This window comes from Aotus nancymaae, unplaced genomic scaffold (assembly GCF_030222135.1).
Source record: "Aotus nancymaae isolate 86718 unplaced genomic scaffold, 86718_ANA_hifiasm-v0.15.2.pri h1tg000089l, whole genome shotgun sequence".
Taxonomy (NCBI): Eukaryota; Metazoa; Chordata; class Mammalia; order Primates; family Aotidae; genus Aotus; species Aotus nancymaae.
Genome location: NW_026988504.1, coordinates 15,811,193 through 15,827,685, shown reverse-complemented (window position 1 = coordinate 15,827,685; position 16,493 = coordinate 15,811,193). Strand labels below are relative to the sequence as shown.

The 16,493-nt window shown below is 41.9% G+C and overlaps 1 protein-coding gene across 2 annotated transcripts; it reads left to right on the top strand.

Moving 5' to 3' along the window:
* The first annotated feature begins 234 nt into the window (after nucleotides 1–234).
* Nucleotides 235–16,418, top strand: APOH (apolipoprotein H). Of its 2 annotated transcripts, XM_012453855.3 has the most exons (8): nucleotides 241–351; nucleotides 1,049–1,225; nucleotides 3,135–3,231; nucleotides 5,062–5,138; nucleotides 8,241–8,429; nucleotides 11,453–11,632; nucleotides 13,773–13,970; nucleotides 16,263–16,418. In XM_012453855.3, exons 1-8 carry the CDS (start codon nucleotides 288–290, stop codon nucleotides 16,316–16,318), a joined length of 1,038 nt encoding a protein of 345 aa, XP_012309278.1. In that variant the 5' UTR covers nucleotides 241–287; the 3' UTR covers nucleotides 16,319–16,418. The 2 variants fall into 2 exon arrangements, with proteins under 2 accessions (XP_012309279.1, XP_012309278.1); XM_012453856.3 differs by lacking the exon at nucleotides 8,241–8,429 and having other exon boundaries at nucleotides 235–351.
* The last annotated feature ends 75 nt before the right edge of the window (nucleotides 16,419–16,493 follow it).

The following is a 16,493-nucleotide window of genomic DNA, read 5'->3' as shown; positions in this document are numbered from 1 at the left end:
AAGTTTCTGTCAAAAGCAATAACCAACTGTTTTGTGCCATTAACAAAAACGTTATGAAGACAGAAACCATCTCCCAAAGATTTCATAACAGAGCCACACAGTGGAGAGTAAATGATTAAAGAATGTGGGTCTCAGAGTTCCATTCAAATAATGATACTTTATCTTTCTTCTGTTTACAAAGATAAAAGTACACCAGAAAATGATTAATGTTTAAGCGCTTTTATATTTGCCTCTGTTTTCTCAGCAGAAGAAAACCACTTTGGGAGTGCCAGTGTGAGTCATCCACAATGATTTCTCCAGTGCTCATCTTGTTCTCGAGTTTTCTCTGCCATGTTGCTATTGCAGGACGGAGTAAGTACTTTTTGCTGTTGAAAAAATAAATATGTCCAACTCCCTAGTATATGTCAGGGATCAGTAATGATAACTAGGCCGAGTTCGGTGGCTCACGCCTGTAATCTCAGCACTTTGGGAGGCCGAGATGGGTGAATCTCCTGAGGTCAGGAGTTCAAGACCAGCTTGGCCAACATGGTGAAACCCTGTCTCCACTAAAAATACAAAAATTAACCAGGCATCATGGTGGGCGCCTGTAATCCCAGCTACTCGGGAGGCTGAGGCAGGAGAATATTTGAACCCAGCAGGTGGAGGTTGCAGCGAGCCAAGATCCTGCCATTTCACTCCAGCCTGAGCAACAAGAGCAAAACTCCATCTCAAATAAATAAATAATAATGATAACTAAATTCTCTTTAGAGTGGATGCTGGAGAGACTGGATTGATACTGATTCTTTAATATTGTTATGTGTAAAGCTCCTCTGTAAGATATGTAGCCAATTTAAGCCTCAGGGTACTGACCTGTAAAATGGGGATAATTATAGTACCTCCTTCAAATGGTTGTTGAGGAGATTAGATGAGATACTGTATATGAGGTATTTGGCATAGAACTTGGTATACTTATAATTGGTAACAGTACACACATTTTTCATTTGTGGGCTTAGCTAAACTTTAAAATGCAAATAGATTGGTTACCCATCTGCTTTGTGCTCTCTTTCAGCTTGTCCCAAGCCAGATGATTTACCATTTTCCACAGTGGTCCCATTAAAAACAATCTATGAGCCAGGAGAGGAGATTGTGTATTCCTGCAAGCCAGGCTACGTGTCCCGGGGAGGGATAAGACGCTTCACCTGCCCTCTCACAGGAATGTGGCCCATCAATACTCTGAAATGTACACGTAAGTCAGCACCTTCTCTCACATTCTCTCCCCTCATTTGGATTCTGGATATTTTGGGGCAGTAAGCCACTTCGCATGCTCAGAGTGCAGAGGGCCAGTAGACACTGCAGAAAGGCAGGTTGGAGAGAAATGAGATGGTCTTGGGGGGTTCTTTATGTCCAAAGAGAGTGAGGATAATAGCTGCTATTGATAGAAGAGGGGAAGATCCTTGCCTGGAACTAGGGCAGGTTTAAAAATGAGACCTGGCATGACAAAAGGAGAAAGAAACACTACAGAAGTTAAAAGAATGGTGGAGAGACTTTGAAATGTCAACTGATGCCAAAGAGACATTCGGAAAAACAAAACTTGAGGAATCAGCATATCTTTGGACTTTGTCTGAAAATGAAAGCAGACTTAATAGTTGCTGAAATGAATACAAATTTCATCTACATTATGTATATGATATAAATTATGATAAAATACAAGAAAGTATATTAAATTAAATAATATAATGCAAATTATATCAATCTCACTATAGCTTTATTGTAAATGGTTGCTTTTATTTATTTCTTAGAACACGGTTCTATGATGTCATGCTAGCAGTATTCTTTACAGTCAATCATGCAATGAACCAGATTGAATTTACAGTAAATTCAGTTATTCATAAACGTTAAGCAGTAAAAATAGGCATATGGACCTGTCTGGGCTCTGGTTATTTTGGTTATATGAACGTGACCTTTGTCAAAATCATGCATGTTCATGCAAGTTGATTTTACTATGCTTTTTATTTAAAGAGTCTAAACATAATTTTTAATAAAAAGCCACTTTAACATCATTAGGGAAAATTTTTCTTTAAATCAGGGCCAGGTTCGGTGGCTCATGTCTGTAATCCCAGCATTTTGGGAGGCTGAGGCGGATAGATCACCTAAGGTCAGGAGTTCAAGACCAGCCTGGCCAACATGGTCAACCCCCGTCTCTACTAAAAATACAAAAATTAGCTGGGCATAGTGGCTCACACCTGTAGTCCCAGCTACTCAGGAGGCTGAAGCAGGGGAATCACTTGAACCCAGGAGGTGAAAGTTGTAGTGAGCCGAGATTGCACCACTGCACTTCAGCCTGGGTGACAGAGTGAGACTCCATCTCAAGAAAAAAAAAATCAACTATAACTCTGGAACACTAACAATTTTACTTTTTTATTTTTCATGCATATACATTTGCATCATGGCAGACAGTAGGTGTAATTTTGTATTTTTCTATTTTCTTCAGCATAAAAATTGCATCTCCACAAACTTCACAATTCATATTTTATTGGCTGCATAACAGTTCAACTGTTGATTTACCATGAGTAATTAAAACTGTTCCCTGACAGTAAACACTTAGACTGTCTCAAAAATTTTTTTTTCTTTGGAGACGGAGTCTCGCTCTGTGGCCCAGGCTGGAGTGCAGTGGCACAGTCTCAGCTTACTGCAACCTCTGCCTCCTGGGTTCAAGTTATTCTCCTGCCTCAGCCTCCCGAGTAGCTGGGATTACAGGTGTGCACTATCATGCCCAGCTAATTTTTACATTTTTAGTAGCGATGGGGTTTCACCTTGTTGGCCAGACTGGTCTCAAACTCCTAACCTCAAGTGATCTGCCCACCTCGGCCTCTCAAAGTGCTGGGATTACAGGTGTGAGCCACTGCGCCTGGCCTGTTCAAATTTTGTTATTAGGAGAAATAGTGTAATGAACGCTTTGGTACGTATGTCACTTGTCTCATTTTGAATTGCTTTCTCAGAATAGTTACCAGTAAAGTTGTTGAACCAAAGGATGAAAATGAATTTATATGTTTTATTTAATGAAAAATTCTATAAATAGAAATTTACCTGTTTATCTTTTTTTTTAAAAAAAACAAACAAACAAAAGTAACTTTTTTTTAATCTTTATATCACAGCCAGAGTATGTCCTTTTGCTGGAATCTTAGAAAATGGAGCAGTACGATATACAACTTTTGAATATCCCAACACAATCAGTTTTTCTTGTAATACTGGGTAAGAACTTTCCTGGGACTGAGCAGTTAACAGACAGAGCATATTTCTGTATCCTTAAGCTAAACATCAGGACTGGTCCATATTTTGTTTTCAACCTTTAGGTTGGACTTGCCAAATGCAAATCGATTTTAGTCCTGCTTTTAATATATACTACAGTAGGATTGAGGGTGGGGTGAAGACTGGAGAATATAACAACTAATGAAATACGAAGTCAACACTTTATCTAATTTTTCTGCTTCTGATTAATTACCTATCAGAGGAGGTACATTGAAATGATTTGGAGGGCCAAATCTTGGCATAGGGTTAAAATACTTTAGGAATAAGACTTGGGCTTTAGGTATTGGGCTAATTTGATTGACGAACCTGGTAGACTGTAGAAGAGAATTCTGTGGAGAAGGTTGGGAATGTGACAATGGGGAACGCGATGCAGTGCCACGTCCCCAGGAAGCAATCACTTATGGTGGGCACGGGCCCACAGGGAGCAAAGGCACCCCTGTGACATTACTGAGAGCACATTGGCTATCCATTAGGATAAGTTTCTACTGGGATTGGGGGTTAAGAAATACTACACGTGAGAGAGAAATACACACTTTTCATCTGAAACACAAATTTACCAATGGTTCTGAAAACAAATGACCTTAAAAAATTGGCTTCAAAGACAGAATGTTACATTTTCTTCTTTTTCTTTCTTGCTTTTTGCTCTGTCACCCAGGCTGAAGTGCAGTGGCGCAATCTTGGCTCATTGCAACCTCTGCCTCCCAGGTTCAAGCAACTCTCCTGCCTCAGCCTCCCAAGTAGCTGGGATTACAGGCACCTGCCAGCACACCCGGCTAATTTTTGTATTTTTAGTAGAGAAAGAGTTTCCCCATCTTGGCCAGGCTAGTCTTGAACTACTGACCTTGTGATCCATCCACTTTGGCTTCCCAAAGTGCTGGGATTACAGGTGTGAGCCACTACATACTGCTCGCTTGCTCTTTTCCTCTTTCTTTCTTTCTTTCTTTCTTTTTTCTTTCTTTCCTTCTTTCTTTCTCTTCCTTTTTCTTTCTCTTCCTTCTTTTTCTTTCTTTCTCCTCTCTTTCTCTTTCTTTTTCTTTTCTTTCTCTCTCCTTCCTTCCTTCCTTCTTTGTTTCTTTTGTTTGTTTGATCTTGCTCTGTCACTCAGGCTCTAGAGTACAGTGGCACGATCATGGTTCACTGCGGCCTCGACCTCCTGGGTTGTTGAATCCTTTTGAATCCTTCCTCCCACCTCTACCTCCCAAGTAGCTGGGACTATAGGCCTGCACCACCATGCCCTGGTGATTTTTTGTAGAAAATGGGGCTTCACCACATTGCCCAGGCTCAAACTTTTGGGCCTAAGTGATTCAGCTTCCCAAAGTGCTGGGATTACAGGCATGACCCAAAGTACCGAGTCAGAATGTTATATTTTCATTGGAAATAGACTGCATTGTTTTTATACATTGGAGTCAGTAGACTCTAAAGAAATGAATAGCGGAGATTACTCAGTGTGATTCACTTTTGTCATCCTGAAAAAGAGAGGGTTCTTTGCTTTATGTAAGAAGCAGTAATCTTGGCCAACTCTTTAAAGATGAGGGACTTAGGGGTTTGGCTTTTCCACTCACCAGCTGTGGAACCCTGAAGTGATTCATCTGCGTCATTGGCTGGGAGACTCCATGAGCCATAGATGAGTGCCGAGATCCTCAGGAAGACAGCATTATAAGATGGAAAAGAAGTCAATAGCATGAATATAAAGCAATGCTCAATGGAGAAGATATTTGAGATGTCAGTGATGGAGTATTTTACTCCTTGATAGGTTGAATTTTCCTTTTGCAGGTTTTATCTGAATGGCACTAGTTCTGCTAAGTGCACTGAGGAAGGAAAATGGAGTCCAGAGCTTCCTGTCTGTGCTCGTAAGTCTGGGGGGAAGGTAATTAGCTGGTTTGCCCAGAACTTTCCTGGTTTTAGCACTGGAAGTCTCACATCTGGAAACTCTTCAGTCCCAGCTCAGTGAGATGAATGGTCACTCTTGTGGGGGATGTTCATCCTGATCTCTTGGCCTAGAAGATGAAACAACCACTTTGGAATGACAGGGGGGAGGCATTTTACTTATGGACGTATTCTGTATTCTCCACCTGGTGGTCGTGACTCTTTCCAAGACAGTCATTGCTGGGTGTGTTGACTCCAATGCTCTCTGGTGCTTTGGAAGGGGCTTTGATATGTGTGGCTTTGGTCTATCAGGGACTGTCACCACTTAACTAGGGGAACTTCTGCAAACAGTGAGATCAAACAAACATCTTCCTCTCACTCTGGAACTTCATTCATTTATTTATTCACTTATTCAATAAACATGAAAGCTGGGTGTGGTGGCTCACGCCTGTAATCTCAGCACTTTAGGACCCTAAGGCGGGTGGATCACGAGGTCAGGAGTTTGAGACCAGCCTGGCCAATATGGTGAAGCCTGTCTCTACTAAAAAAAAAAAAAAACAAAATTAGCTGGGCATGGTGGTGCATGCCTGTAATCCCAGCTACTCAGGAGGCTGAGGCAAGAGAATCGCTTGAACCCAGGAGGCAGAGGTTGTGGTGAGCCGAGGTCGTGCCATTGCATTCCAGTCTGGGGAACAAGAGCTAAACGCTGCCTCAAAAAACAAAACAAAACAAAACAAAAAAGCAAACAAACAACAACAACAGAAAAAAACCATGAATTGAGGATTTGCTGTATGCTGGATTCTGTTGTTAGCATTGAGGCTGCAAGGCCAAAGGAGACAGCTCTACCTTCAGAGAGTAAGCCTAGTGACGAGGAGGAAAGTCACCCTCACAGTAAGCTAAGAGCCCATCAAAGGGGCTTGCATCCTAGGAGCTGATTGGCGTTTCTCCAAAAAACACTGATTTTTTTCAGATGATTCTCAGCCAAGCTGTCAGAGTCATCTCTGGGCTTTGCTTATGTAGGGAAAGACATTCTTATGTTCCCCAATTTGTAATTTACACATCTTTTTATTTTTTTGAGATGGAGTCTTGCTCTGTTGCCAGGCTGGAGTGCAGTGGTGCATTCTTGGCTCACTGCAATCTCCACCTCCTGGGTTCAAGTGATTCTTCCGCCTCAGCCTCCCGAGTAGCTGGGACCGCAGACACATGCCACCACGCCTGGCTAATTTTTGTATTTTTAGTAGAGACGGGGTTTCACCATGTTGGCCAGGATGGTCTCGATCTCTTGACCTTGTGATCTGCTCGCCTTGGCCTCCCAGAGTGCTGGGATTTACAGGCGTGAGCCACCGCGCCCGGCAAATTTATACATCTTTGACCAGGAGGCCAAGGAATTATAATACTAGTTACAGTTCTTCAACATTTCAATGAGGTCTGTCCTTGGTAAAAGCAAGTGGAAAGCAAAGGAATTTCAAATAAATATTAGTTTAAGAAAAACTGAACAAGCAAAAATAAAAGCTTTTTAAGGGATATGAAGTAAAGATTTTCACTCAGCAGTAGGAATCACTATGGTTCCTATAGTTTTCATTTAAAACAGATTTATACTAATTATGTAAATTTGCTTCTTTATTTAGAGACAAGGTCTTGCTCTGTTGCCCAGGCTGGAGTGCAGTGGCATGATCACAGCTCACTACAATCTCCTCCTCCCAGGTTCAAGCGATCCTCCTGTCTCAGCTTCCTGGGCAGCTGAGACTATAGATGTGTGCCCACATCTGGCTAATTTTTAAAAAATTTTGTAGAGACAGGGTCTTGCTCTGTGACCCAGACTGGTCTCGAACTCTGGATTTCAAGCAGTCTTCCTGACTCCTGCCTCTAAGAGCTCTGGGATTACAGGTGTGAGCCATGGTGCCTAGCCATAAATTTACTTTTCAAAAGGGTTATAAATAGAAAGACTACTTTAGCTTTAATCTAATTTAAATGAGTATTTCTCATACTTGAATGGACATATGAGTCTCCTGGGCATCTTGTTAAAATGTAGATTCTGACTCAGGCGTCTGTGGTGGGGTCTGACCTTCTGCATCCTGGCAAGCTCCCAGGCAATGCACATGCTGCTAGCCCTTGGACCACACTTTGATCAGCAGGGATCTAGAGAATTCAAGGTAAATCACATTTTGGTCAGCACTATCTTCTATTACGCTAGTGTAACTTTCCCTGAACTCGTTGAAGCTCCATATTACTCAGGTCAGGGTGACAAGCCACTGCTCTCTCTCTGGGTTCCTGAAGCTACTTGGGTAAGCTCCTTCCATACCAAGAGTCCAAAAGCAGGAAGGTAGTCTAGAGAAACAGACTGAACAGGTAATGGAACTCGTTCCCAAACAACTATGTACCAAGTGGCTGTCACCAGCCATTATTTTAGGATGATAACTCAGCACTGAGGGACCAACTCTGCCTTCCAGAAGTATCTTCCAAGGTAGTATTTGAATCAAAGATTTTAGAAAACCTAACCATTGTGTTGTTGCAAAAGGCAAATTATTTGTGCCAAGACTTAAATTTACTTCATTTTTTGGTGTTTTGACTGGTGTGGATATCTGATTTGAGGGTCATATTTTCTTTTCTTTTTCCTTTCTTCTCTTTCTTTCTTTCTTTTTTCTTCCTGAGGCAGAGACTCACTCTGTTGCCCAGGCTGGAGTGCAATGGCACAATTTTGGCTCACTGCAACCTCCTCCTTCCAGTTTCAAGCAATTCTCCTGCCTCAGCCTCTGGAGTAGCTGGGACCACAGGCACACACCTCCATGCTTGGCTCATTTTTGTATTTTTGGTAGAGACTGGGTATCGCCATGTTGGCCAGGCTGGTCTGAAACTCCTGACCTCAAGTGATCTGCTTGCCTCAGCCTCCCCAAGTGCTGGGATTATAGGCGTGGGCCACTATGCCCGGCAGGTCATATTTCCCTAACAGGCATCCATAAGTGATGATTTTTACCCCGATAATTTGATCAGTTTGGATTTTCTCAAGTTTATCCTCAGGGTTTTTTTCTTTCTGTAAAGAGTATATTTATTATTTTCATAGAAATGATAGTTCTTTCTTTTTCCAGCCATCACCTGCCCTCCACCATCCATACCGACATTCGCAACACTTCGTGTTTATAAGCCATCAGCTGGAAACAACTCCCTCTATCGGGACACAGCAGTTTTTGAATGTTTGCCACAACATGCAATGTTTGGAAATGACACAATTACCTGCACAATGCATGGAAATTGGACTAAATTACCAGAATGCAGGGGTACGTGCAATAAGACAAAATACATATGATAGGGCAGGATCTCCTTTTTGAAAGGTATCGAAAATTTCGACTGTCATGGAGTGTTTCCAATGAACTCCTTCAACAGCGGTTTACTGAGCATCTACTATGTGCCAGGCAGTGTGCTGGGCACTGGAGATTCCAGATGAATGAGACCTGGCTTCTGACCCCAGGGAATTATAAATCATGCAATGAACTATCTGGAGCTGCCTGGGACAGCTTCCTGTAGGTGGTGATCCTTGAAATGGGCCTTGGAGGAGGAGTAGAGAATGAGAAGGCATACCACATGGGGGCCCAGCATGTGCAGACAGGGAGACATGAAAAGGCAGAATGTATCTGTGGACAGCTGAATATTTCAGTGAGGCTGGTGAAGTTCTCTTCTGGGTGAAGTTCCTGGGTTAAATTGGAGAATCCTAGGAGACGAAGGTAAAGCCTGGGTTGCAGTCTGATTGTCATACGTTTTGAAAATCTTTACCCAAGTTTAAGAATCACAGAAATATTTGATTTTTAAGAAATTATGACAATTATTTATCCTTTAACTTGGTCTGTCATTACTATCTTTGTCAGCTGCCTAACAAACAGACAAATTATAAAGTTTACCATGTGCACAAAGAGTTTTGTTTTTGTTTTTGTTTTTGATAGAGTCTTGCTCTGTCACCCAGGCTGGAGTACAGTGGACTATTTTGGCTCACTGCGACCTCTGCCTCCCGGGTTCAAGTGATTCTCATGCCTCAGCCTCCTGAATAGCTGGGACAACAGGTGCCCATCACCATGCCTGGCTAATTTTTGTGTTTTTAGTAGAGACAAGGTTTCACCGTGATATCAGGCTGGTCTTGAACTCCTGACCTCAAGTGATCCATCCACCTTGGCCTCCCAAAGTGCTGAGATTACAGGTGTGAGCCACTGCTCCTGGCCAAGAGTTATTCTAACAACTATTAACGTCTCCAGTGGTAGATATTACAGATATCCAGTGAATGATTCAAAACATAAGTGATTTTCAGCATGGGGGAGCTACCGATAACAGTAGTAACTTGCACCTTCCTAGGCACTCAGCTATGGGCCAGGCACTGGTCTCCTGCTACATTTGTGTCATCTGACTTAATTCTCCAAAGTCCTAAGCAGTAGGTTCTTTTTTTTTTTTTCAATGTTTCACCTCAATGTATCAATCAACTGCTAATATGTTGTGACATTTTTCTCTCTGTTTCTCCATAAAAAGATCCTTTTTTCCCCCTTTATTTTGAGACAGAGTTTTGCTCTTGTTGCCCAGGCTGGAGTGCAATGGCACCATCTTGGCTCACTGCAACCTCCGCCTCCTGGATTCAACTGATTCTTCTGCCTCAACCTCACGTGTAGCTGGGATTATAGGTGCCTGCCACCATTCCCGGCTAATCTTTGTGTTTTTAGTAGAGATGGAATTTCACCATGTTGGCCAGGCTGGTCTCAAACTCCTGAACTCAAATGATCCACCTGCCTCAGCCTCCCAAAGTGCTGGGATTACAGGCGTGAGCCTAGTCTCCTATAATTAAGAATAAGCCCCTGCCTCTTTTGTTGTCTTTCATTGACATTTTTGAAGAGTACAGGCTAGTTGTCTTGTAGAATGTTCCATAATCTGAATGTGATTAGTTATTTACTCTTGATTAGATTCATGGTAAATATTATTGTTAAGAATACATTGTCACATCAGAAGGCACACAATGTCAGCAGTTCCATCACTGGCCATGCTTAGTTTGATCCTTAGTCAGGTGAGGTGTGCTAGATCACCTTTTGGAAAAGGCACTGCTTTTTCTTTGGAATTAGGAAGCAACCTGTGGGTGATACTTCAAAACCATGTGAATATCCACTGTCAGGTAGTCATTGTAGAATCCAATAATGATCTTTGAATTTATCAGTTATGGCACTGGTGGCTGAAAATGGTGACTTTCTAATTCTATCTTTCCTGCTGCATTTATTCACTGGCTTCCCTCTATAGAGATGAGCTCTCCCTCCATCCACCATTTTTTAGTATTATTATAGACACATGGATTTTTTTTGAGAGGGAGTGTCACTCTGTTTCCCAGGCTGGAGGGTAATGGCACAATCTCAGCTCACTGCAACCTTCAACTCCTGGGCTCAAGTGATTTTCCTGCCTCAGCCTCCTGGGCTGGGATTATAGGCACGTGGCACCACACCTAGCTAATTTTTATTAGTAGAGATGAGGTTTCACCATGGTGGTCAGGCAGGTTTTGAACTCCTGAGCTCAAGTAATCCATCTGCCTCAGTCTCCCAGAGTGCTGGGATTACAGGGGTGAGCCACTGCATCTGGCCACATGAATTCTTCTTTTATTTAATGTGTGGCAGAACCAAAATTGAGTCTGGAGTTTATACTCTAAATTACCTCCTTAAACTACCTCTGAGAATATTGTGCTCCTGGCTCCAGCCTTTCTTTCTTGCACTGCAGCTCATAAGGACGTGGGTTTGGGGCTCTACTGTTGAGGATCTGAAGGAGGCCAGGAAGCAGCACCATTTTTCTCTGACATATTTCATGCTGGCTTCTTTCACAGTCTGAATTGAATAACAGTAAGATTTACTATTTTAAAGCCAAATAATGGTGTGCTAAGTGTGTATGGGGTGGGGGGTTCAGTCTTTGCATTTTAATTTTATGGTTTGTTGATAGAAAGAAATAGACTTTGCTTTTCTTCTTTCAAACCCACCATCATAAACTGTGTAGAGATGAAGTTTGCAATAAATAATAGCTTATGATTATATGTGAAAACTCAGAGAACTTAGTGAAGTCTCATTAATTTACTTTCAAAGTACTGTTGTTTCTTTTTTAATATCCAGGGTACCATGAATATAAGAGAAGTGGGGACAGAATTAAGCACAAGGTACCTAAAAATTGCATCCCAGTTACAGGAACATGCAGCGACTCAGTGGTGTGCTAGAGATAAGAATGTAACTATTTCATGACTATTGGATAGCAGCATTACTATTCATTACTAATATGTCCTACTGAATAAATGTTTTAGAAGTAAAATGCCCATTCCCATCAAGGCCAGACAATGGATTTGTGAACTATCCTGCAAAACCAGCACTTTATTACAAGGATAAAGCTACATTTGGCTGCCATGATGGATATTCCCTGGATGGCCCAGAAGAAGTAGAATGTACCAAACTGGGAAACTGGTCTGCCATGCCAAGTTGTAAAGGTATGGAAATACAGGCGAGGTCCTAGAAGATCTCTTAATGTATACAGTGGGTCAGCTTTACTTGCTATTTTCTTGTTCCAACACTTTTCCACTTGTTGCTCAGTCTTGGTAGGAAACTCCTGGCATGTGACTTCAGGACTCACATGTGCATGGGGAAGCCTCATGCTTAGGAAGCATGCTTGACTTTAAACAGTATGAAATAAACAGATCCTTTGTAAGCACTGATGATATGATGGGAGATCTGTGGGCTTTTTAAATTTGCTTCTAAGTCTTTGCCTTTGAGCACCTTTATTAATTAATTAATTTATTATTTTTTTGATATGGAGTCTTGCTCTGTCACCCAGGCTGGAGAGCACTGGTATGATCTTGGCTCACTGTAACCTCTGCCTCCCTGGTTCAAGCATTTCTCATGCCTGAACCTCCCGAGTAGCTGGGATTACAGGCACCCACCACCATGCCCAGCTAATGTATTTTTAATAGAGATGGGATGTGGCCATGTTGGCCAGGCTGGTTTCAAACTCCTGCCCTCAGGTGATTACCTGCCTTGGCCTCTATAGAGAAGAGCTTGCCTTCTGTCCACCATTTTTTAGTATTATTGTAAACACATGGTTTTTTTTTGTTTTTTTTTTTTTTTTTTGAGATGGAGTCTCACTCTGTTGCCCAGGCTGGAGTGTAATGGTGCAATCTCAGCTGACTGTACCCTTCACTTCCTGGGTTCGAGTGATTACGGCATGAGCCACCACGCCCAGCCCTTTTGGTGCTCTGTCTAGCCAAGGCTCTTCTCATTGCAAAAACCAAACACATCTGAGTGAGTTCAAGGAAATTGGAGATATTATAAGGAGGCAACAGGCAGTCGATCATGTGGGCATTGAAGATGATGAAACATAACTGGTACTCCTGAGGACTGGAACTGAAAGGCAGGAACTATTCTTGCTTTTTCTATAACTCGAGGGCCTCTCCCATCTCTGTCTCTCTGCTTATTCATCTTGAACATGGCTTGATATACACCAGACCCTCTCAGCTAAAGGAGTCATGACCAACTTGCAGCTTTTCCCTGAGATGCTGGTTCCTTTTGAGTTAGATGTTTACCCTTGATCCCATCAGTGTCATGCTTAAGCAAAGCAACAGCCTAGCATTAGAACTCTGCTCAGGTCACTATGGGCTGGACAGTTTAAGCAGAAAGAGGAACTCTGGGGCGGCAGGCAAGATGACAAATAACTAGCATCTCCAGTTACAGTTCCCTAGAAGCAGAGCCTGAGACAGGGATTTGAGTACAGCTGATTTAGTGGGTGTCTCAGGAGAAAAGACTGAGGTAGATTTGAGAGGGTAAGGCACCGGTTCTCAAACTTCACTGTGCATCAGCAATATCTGGAAGGCTTGTTTTAGCACAGGATTTTTGAGCTCCACTTTCAGAATTTCTGATTTGGTATATCTGGGATGGGACCTGACAATCTGCATTTATGCCAAGTTCCCAGGTGATGCTAATGCTGCTGAGCCTGGGAGAATTGTGGTCTTTGCTAGAATGAGGTTCAGTTTGATCCCACTGGGAGCTCTGGAGTGTGAATTCCACCCTTGAGTTAATCCCACTGACAGCCAAGTGGACCTGCTTTTTATATTCCCTCATCAGCCATTGGCTTTGAGCTGCTGCCTTCCCTGACTCTGGGGGTGGTGATGGGGGTTGTTTACATAACCTCTTGGGAGAGGTGGCTTCCCTATGGCTGAAGGCAATTTTTTTAGAGTATTTATGAGCTGTTACCAGCCAACACTCACAGTGACTGGCAGATAGATTCACCAGCTTAATGAATGTGATCTGAGAGGGCAGTGTAGGCTTACATGAAATGTCAATATCTGTTAGAAGTTTTTTTTCACTGAAACAGAGGCTCTGATGCTTCTGTTCTGACCTTCTTTTGTGGCTACTGCAGGGAAAAAGAAGACCATCTTGGAAGCTATGAGTAATAGTTCTGTTGATAGAGAACTGCAATTAGCAATTATAATAGCATCACTCACTATGTACATTCTTGGAATTTTCTTGCCTTGACCAATTTGTTTAGGAGTATTGATCTACTGTTTCAAATGCTATACTCTCTTTCAGAAAGATTTCCTGAACTCTTAAGTCCTGATTACGAATATTCTCTTTCAGCATCTTGTAAAGTACCTGTGAAAAAAGCCACTGTGGTGTACCAAGGGGAGAGAGTAAAGATTCAGGAAAAATTTAAGAATGGAATGCTGCATGGTGATACAGTTTCTTTCTTCTGCAAAAATAAGGAAAAGAAGTGTAGCTATACAGAGGATGCTCAGTGTATAGACGGCACTATTGAAGTCCCCAAATGCTTCAAGGGTAAGTCTACACTGGAATGTTTAGCTAGGACTCCCACTTACCACTCATCATAATCAGAGCCTTTGTTATATAATGATTGTCAAAAACCAGATGAGGCTAGGTGTGATGACTCATGCCTGTAATCTCAGCACTTTGGGAGTCCAAGGTGGGCAGATCACTTGAGGTCAGGAGTTCAAGAACAGCCTGGCCAACATGGTGAAACCTGTCTCTACTAAAAATACAAAAATTAGTTGGGTATGGTGGCTATAATTCCAGCTACTCAGGAGGCTGTAATCCCAGCTACTTGGGAGACTGAGGCAGGAGAATCACTTGCACCCAGGGGGCAGAAGTTGCAGTGAACCAAGACCGTGCCATTGCATTCCAGCCTGGGCGACAGAGCGAAACTCCATCTCAAAACAAAAACAAACAAACAAAAAGTCACCAGAAGAATTTGGCCACTGGATTTTTAAAAAGAAGGGTGAGAGGGAGAAACAATGATGTGAAGCAGTGAGCTGCAGATGGTGTGCCCACTTGCATTCTCCTTTTCTTTTTTTTTTTTTTTTGAGACAGGGTCTCACTCTATCACACAGTCTGGAGTGCAGTGGTACGATCACATCTCACTGCAACCTTGACTTTCTAGGCTCGTGTGATCCTTTCACCTTGGCCTTCTGAGTAGCGGGGATTACAGGCAGGCACCACCATGCCCAGCTATCTTTTGTCTTCTTATTAGAGAAGAAATTACATCATGTTGCCAAGGCTGGTTGTGAACCCTTGGGCTCAAGCAGTCCCCCTGCCTCAGTCTCCCAAAGTGCTGGGATTATAGGCGTGAGCTATGTGCCCAGCCTCTTTTCCAATTCTTTTCTGTAAAACTCAGGGTTCTGGTTTTATTCAATGAATGTTGAGGTGAATTATGCCATCTTGTATAATTTCAAGTTGAGCTTGAAAAATAATGAACCAAATATTGAAAAATAAAAATATCTACCTTATCTTGCTCCCACATGATAAAGAACTCACCCCAAGTTACAAAACAACTCATGGCAATGATAATTGGTCTAAAGATCTAACATTTCCCCCTTTCTCCAGCAATTCGTAGAATTCGGAAAGTATCCATTAGGGCAAAGTATCCATTAGAGCAACATATTTTAAGGAAGATGGTACCAGGTTTGTGTGAGATAAAGAAGTGTGTAATGATCAGCATTTAGAGCTGCTAACCTTTCAAGGTTTTGGATTTAAAGTTTAAGTGTCTTTGATGCCAGTAAGTAAGAACCGGCCAGAGGCTGAAACTGTTATTGGCTTTAGGTTTAGAAATCTTTCAAAAATATTGACAATCTTGTTTTAGCAGCTGGGAGAGGACAGCAGGGAGCGACAACGCTAAGAAGAGAGGAGTCTGAGAGGTGCCCAGCTAGTGGGAGGGAAGGGAATGATAACTGATTAAAAATACCCACTTCATGGGGTTGTTTTGATTATTAGAAATAGGCATGACATGGAGTAACATAATTTTAATTACAAATAGTTAGAAATGCAGTGAATAAATTGCAGTTGTTCAAAAGATAGCAGAGCCCTGGTGAGATGTTAAATACAAAATAAGGCAAAATACAATAAGCTTAAATACAAATCAGTAGAAAAAATACTAGAAAAGAATAATTTTAAAAAGTCATAGCTTTGTTGATATATTTCTTCAGGATCATCTCCCTTATGATCTTTAGACAGATGCAGTACCATAAAGGAGAGATACATTTTTTTTTCCCTTTAACATTGACTATTGTAGAGCAGTCTTCACTGTATATGGAACCTTTAATTTTGTCTCTTGAAAGTGAGGGCCTTGGCCAGGCATGGTGGCTCATGCCTACAATCCTAGTACTTTGGGAGGCTGAGGTGGGTGAATCACTTGAGGTCAGGAGTTCAAGACCAGCCTGGCCAACATACTGAAACGCTGTCTCTACTAAAAGTACAAAGATTAGCTGGGCATGGTGGCATGTACCTGTAATCCCAGCTACTCAGGAGGTTGAGACAGGAAAATCAGTTAAACCTGGGAGGCGGAGGGTGCAGTGAGCTGAGACCGCGCCACTGCATTCTAGCCTGGGCGATAAAGCAAGGCTCCATCTAAAAAAAAAAAAAGAAGAAGGAAATTGAGGGTCTTATCATTTCCCTGATATTTTCTCCCATCACTTAAACCTCACACTAAATGGTTTCATTCACATAATTACATGCACTCTATATACTTGTAAAATGTATTTGATTTGGTTTAGCTATTTAACATATTTAAGAAATGATTGTTTCTCTTAGAATGTTTATCTTTTTCTCCCCCAACAGAACACAGTTCTCTGGCTTTTTGGAAAACTGATGCATCAGATGTAAAGCCATGCTAAAGCGGTTTTCAGATTCAACATAAAATGTCACACTTGTATCTTGCTCATCCAAGGAACCTAATGGAAATTAAAAAATAAAGCTACTGAATTCATTGCTTCAGCCATTGCAGTGTTACTGTTCATGGTAGCTTACTTTTAGTTATGTCATCTGGTTAAGAAATGCAAATATTTGAAA

What these genes read in the sequence shown, in the direction of transcription:
- APOH (XM_012453855.3), top strand. Translation starts at nt 288, where the DNA reads ATGATTTCTCCAGTGCTCATCTTGTTCTCGAGTTTTCTCTGCCATGTT. An exon ending in TAAATTACCAGAATGCAGGG is followed by an intron (nt 8,430 to 11,452) that starts GTACGTGCAATA and finishes TAAATGTTTTAG; the next exon opens with AAGTAAAATGCCCATTCCCA. An exon ending in AGTCCCCAAATGCTTCAAGG is followed by an intron (nt 13,971 to 16,262) that starts GTAAGTCTACAC and finishes CTCCCCCAACAG; the next exon opens with AACACAGTTCTCTGGCTTTT.